At 37.1% G+C, this 5,551-nt stretch overlaps 1 protein-coding gene across 1 annotated transcript; it reads right to left on the bottom strand.

Annotated features, from left to right (window-relative positions):
- Positions 1 to 906: 906 nt before the first annotated feature.
- LOC145692370 (protein GVQW3-like) lies at positions 907 to 1,515 on the bottom strand. Its single transcript, XM_081767669.1, has one exon. The coding sequence runs from the start codon at positions 1,513 to 1,515 to the stop codon at positions 907 to 909; it is 609 nt and encodes a 202-aa protein (XP_081623795.1).
- Positions 1,516 to 5,551: the final 4,036 nt, after the last annotated feature.

The following is a 5,551-nucleotide window of genomic DNA, read 5'->3' as shown; positions in this document are numbered from 1 at the left end:
ATGAACTTTAAAGGTCCATTGCTCCAATACTATGGGACCTTCCGTTGTCGGGTCAAGACTTCACTTATTAACCAGTATGTGCCCTATCCAAATATCCATGTTTCAGAATCCTTCGCTACATCCCTTGTCATTTTTATAGAGGTAGTTTGGCTACGGGCATATAATTTAAAGTATTCATCAACTACCTCTATAAAAATTGTTGCGGAAGTACCGCAGGATTCTGAAACATGGATATATATATATATATATATATATATGGCCTATATATGTGTGTATGTGTGTGTGTGTGTGTGTGTGTGTGTGTGTGTGTGTGTGTGTATTTATGTGATCCATTAAAGTATAAGTCTTTGTTGAAATCAATCACTTTTAAGAAATGTATAATAATATGGACAAACAACTATATTAAACCGATCAAATGCAGTATACGAAGAATGATTGGAGAAAAAGGTTAAAAAACCTATTATAGCTTGTGTGTGACACATAGTTAGAAGATCAACACAACTGGTAGAGGGCATTCAACATTAGTCCTCGAAATGACCTTTCTCTTCAAGCGCTTGTCACAATAGTAGATTGTTTTCCACACGGGTTGCACAGAAATTCGCGTCAAGTTCTCGTAGCCACCGTGAGGCAGTGGTTTCGCCATAATCACATGTCAGATAATAGTGGTCAGCCATGTTCTGTTTTAGGACAGGAAAAAGGTGTAAGCCACTGGGAGCTAGGTCAGGGCTGTATGGACGTGCATTAGTCGTTCTCAGCGTAAACGCTGAATACACTCAACAGTTTTGTGTACTGAATGGGACCTCACATTATCATCCAGAAGAATTTTGTCTGATGGCATTCCGCAACTTCAGAAGTGTCCTGCAACATCTTTAATAATTCACAGTTTTCCCTATTCTAAACAATTGATCAATAGTACACCTGATATGTCCCAGGATACAGTGCACGAAACTTCCCTGGATGAAGCAACCACTTCGAATTTCTTCGTCTGTAAAGTAGAGCATGCTTCCATTTCATGGATACTAACGTCCTTGACTGAGTGAGCAGATGCAATATTGTTTCATGACCAGTCACTACCCGGTGAAGAAAATTGTTCCTCTCTGCTGCGTTACACTGCAAATTATTCAGCGTTGTTGTCATTCCGGTTGTCTTATGGTTCTCGGATAGTACCTGTGGGTCCCATTTCGCGTACACTTTCCTGTCCTTAAGGACATTAACCACACTGTTCTGCACAGCACGATATGGTAGTCCTAGCTCAGCTGATATTGAGCGTAATGTTTTTCTTCTGTCTACAGGAATACACTCATCCACACGAGCATAATTTGCGTCTATGGTTGAGGTACTGGGTCTATCACTATGTTCAGGGTTGTCATTAACAATACTAGTCCGTTCTTCTTTAAAGACATGACACCACTTCGCTACATGTTGCCTGAAAATCGAACTATCTCCATACACCTCCACAATCTGTTTATGAACGTCAGTATTTGTTGTGTTTTTGGCCCACAGAAACTGTGCCATTGATCTCATTTCTACTTTTGACTACCAGACAAGTCGTCATTTTAGATGTTCGCTTCTCGGGTATACATGGTCAGAATCCGAAGTCCTCAAACCTGCAACCATGTTATTAATTTACAAATAAATTTTCATTAAATTACAAGGAATAACACTAAAGCTATATGCTTTGTAACCTTTTACCAATCATCCCTCGTGCAATGTTTTACTAATTAGAATGTAATGTGAACACAAAAGGGAAATAATACCTTCAGTGAAGTGCTTAAAAATAAGTATGTTGTCTAGACTTTCAAAATATTTATCCAAATAAATAGGTAATAAGTTTACATTTTGGCCTTCCCAAATGAAAGAACTTTATGGCAGAAGAGAATGAAAGCATGATTTATTTATTACTTGACATTTGAAACAAGAGTATTTTGGATCGTAATTACATTCTGTGACATGAAAGAATAAAAGCTGAAAAGGAGCTAGTGTGTTAGTTGCATGGGACCAGTCAATGTTTTGCTACGAGTCGCGTGCGTAAAATCAGTCAGCGCCACCTACACATGCGAAACGTCTATTACATCACACAGCAGAAGATTTGGCACTTGAAACACAAAGAAGAAAAAACAGAAAAGGACATTTCATAGCTTGAGAAGTTTAACAAGAAAACAAATCACATTACTAAACAATTTAAATCAAATGAGAAAGAGAAAACATAATCTACCTGTATTTTTTGTGTTATATCCATAATGTATAGATAAAAACACATAGGCTTCAATATTTTAATGAAGTACGAACTATAATCACTGGAATCAGAACATGTATAAAAACAAACTCAATTGCACGTACACACGAAATCTTTACAACACGAGTTAAAGAATGAATTTGAAGTGTCTGGTCTATTCTTGGGTTTGAAATCTGACGGTCAAAAAACCCGGCTAGCTCTTTCTCTCTATTTTCGGCCACAAATTCTTCACATGGTCACTTTGCATTCATGCTTTTTCTTTTCTTTTCTCTCGTGGTAAGAAGTGATTACGGAGACGTGTCTGGCTCTATTTCAGAGTTGAAAGCAGGCTGTGCACTGCACTTAACAGTACAAACAGGTTATTGTCAACGCTTGATTTTGGCAAAGACTCTTTCTCCACGTCCTTCTCATACATTTATCTGCTAATTTTTTTCCTTCTCTATGCAATATGATCACATGTTGCAAGAGATTTTCCTTTATTATTTTAATATTTCCAGCAATACTCTCAATTTCAAAATGATAGGTAGAAGAGTATTTAAATTATTGTAATATTCGAAGAGTTATTAGTAGAAATATTCGTTACTTGTATAATTATTCGAATTATGAAATTTTTTATTCGAGTAATGGGATGACGAATATTCGACGATTCCATTACTCGAAAGTCTTTGAGTTTAACGTTCTACGATTATGCCTTTTACGCTAAGGGAGGCGATGATTAAGGCAACTGAATGATGATGAAAGAATTGGTGGAATGAAAATGTGGGAGGAAACGAGACTACACCGAGATAACTCACGGACACCATGTTATCCACCACAAATTTACTTGCCTGGGGATCGAACCAGGGATCCCACGCACCTGAGGTAAGCTCTTTGCCAGTGAGCAACCGTGTCTCCAATCCATAACTCGAATATTGGAATAATGATTTGTTCGAATTTTTACAATACTAGTAGATAGTAACTACATCAAAATACAGTGTTTGGCACCAGAATCAAAGGATAGGATTCTTACAGAGATAGAGTGAGTCAGTGGGTCAAGTTTTCTGAGTGTGTCAGTGGGTCGTGGGTCAACAGTATGTGATCCACTGTGACCCACCACCCACCATGACCCACTGCGACCCACCACCCACCGTGACCCACTGCGACCCACCTACTTAGTCTGACTTACCAACTCACTCTGCTCGCATCATTGTAGACAGTATCTTCTGAAGACTGGTAAATTTGTCTGCGTTTTACTTTCAAAACCTTCATTTCCCTTCATTTTCCATTTGTTTCTGTCTACATACCTGAGGTGAGTATATCTAAGTGAAAAGAAGAACTTCAGGCACTTTTGGATGTTGATATTTGTAATTGTAATAATAGCAATAGAATTTATATTAGTACTTGGCTTTCGAGGCCTGAGTTTTTGAAGGAGCTAACTTACTACTGGAAAAAAAATATTTTTGAATCACTGTAATATGTGCCACCTCCAAGTTCGTCCCCCAATCACTAATCACAATTCCTCGTTTAAAGGAAACATCCCGAGAACCGAACTTGTGTCCACAGAGTAAAAACGGCTCATTTAACATCTGTGAGCACCCAGGAGAAATAGCATAGTTGATAAACAGAAAATAAATATAACGAGTCCCCAAAGTATCTCTCTCTAAGCAACATACTCAGATTAGTCTAGATGTATGAACAAAGCTTCAAAACACACACACACAAAAAAAAAAAAAAATCTAATAATTTTTATGGAAAGATAAAAAAAAAAAGAAAATGCCCAAGGATTAACCTATAGTAAATCTTTATTCATACTAAGAAAAAAAATTGTGAATCCAGCCCATTATAGGAGAGAACCATTTATCGCGCATATTCCTCAAAATTGTCGGAAGAATACTAAAGAATCGCGATTTTAACTAAAGCATCAGATTAGTCTAATTTCGCCTCCTTCGTGAGGCGTCAATCGGGACTCGAACCCCAAGCCTCTCCTCCCGCTAAAGAAGTGGCATGGCTCAAAACCAGTTTAAAAAACGGTTCAGCGACTTGATTCGCATCCCCCTTTACACAACCCTCTTGCTGTGTGGTACAGTTTACAGACCAACAATCTCCGTAGCCCCCCAGACTCTCTTCCTCTTAAGAGATTCGTGGTCTGAATATATGTCACAACTACATTTGATGCATCCCGGCGATACAGCCCTCTTGCTGCACCGTGTCACTCTCCAGCCGCCTCTTCGACCGAGAAATAATAAGAATTCCAGAAAAAAAGATTCCGTCCCCCCTTGGAGAGAACCCTAACCATCTCCCTCTTTAGACGGTCGAGCTGGAATCCTCTCCCACCTATGATTCCCCTGCTTTTATATAGTAGTCACAGCCAACGGTCACCAACCAGACGCTTAGTTTAAAATATTTTAAAATTAACGAAAAAATAAAAAAAGCAAGATTAGCGTTCGTTTCTGGCTGTCCCTAAGTGAGCTGTTAAATAATAATAATAAAAAAAAGAGTCATGTTTCGGAAAGAAGGAGAACTGCTGTTAGTTAAGAATTAAGCTACATAAAATTATACTAAAGACAAGAATAAATATAGATTATATATACTGTAATAATAATTTACCCGGCCGGGATTTCTTTCTAAATCTATATTAACTAAGAATACATAAGATATACAAGAATAATAAACAAAATAGTAATTACAAATATTAATAGCAGCTCCCTAAGAGGGGGACTGCATATATAAATTATTATATAGAAAATTGAATGTTACTATGTGTGCCTGATCATCACGGTCAAATTGCAAAGTCAAATGATATGACTTTTGGTATATAGTTAGGCCTTAGTCCAAACTGAGATGTTATATTGCTTTCATTATAATACATATCCTAAGGAGGTAATGAGGATCCGAATTTTTGAGAAAAAAAAATGAATATCTCGCAAGCCGTTAAACTTACGGAGCTGAAATTCAGTGTATTAAATCTTTATTGAAAATAAACAGAATGTATCCTTTTTAAAATTCTCCTTTGTGGGGAAAGGGGCACTTTCTATATATGGAAAATTGGTACTGAGTTGGTTTGTAAAAATGATCGAAAAGGATCGATATTTGTTAAGAAAAAAATTCAGAAACAAAAAATACAGTGCTTCGCTTCATATATCCATTGCTTTCTACTACAGTACAACCCCTCAAATCCGAACCCCGGAAATCCGAAAAGCCGGCAAATCCGAACACGTTCTCAGGAGAAAAAAATAACTACAGCTGGAAAATGAAAAAAAAAAATAGATTTAATCAAACAAATTTAGTTTTTTTTGTAGGGCTTTAACATTTTTAGACTTAATGCTTATTCTAAAT

This window comes from Thermobia domestica, chromosome 8 (genome assembly GCF_964235325.1).
Source record: "Thermobia domestica chromosome 8, izTheDome1.hap1.1, whole genome shotgun sequence".
Taxonomy (NCBI): domain Eukaryota; kingdom Metazoa; phylum Arthropoda; class Insecta; order Zygentoma; family Lepismatidae; genus Thermobia; species Thermobia domestica.
Note: the sequence above shows the minus strand (reverse complement) of the source record. Positions and strands in the feature narration are given on the sequence as shown.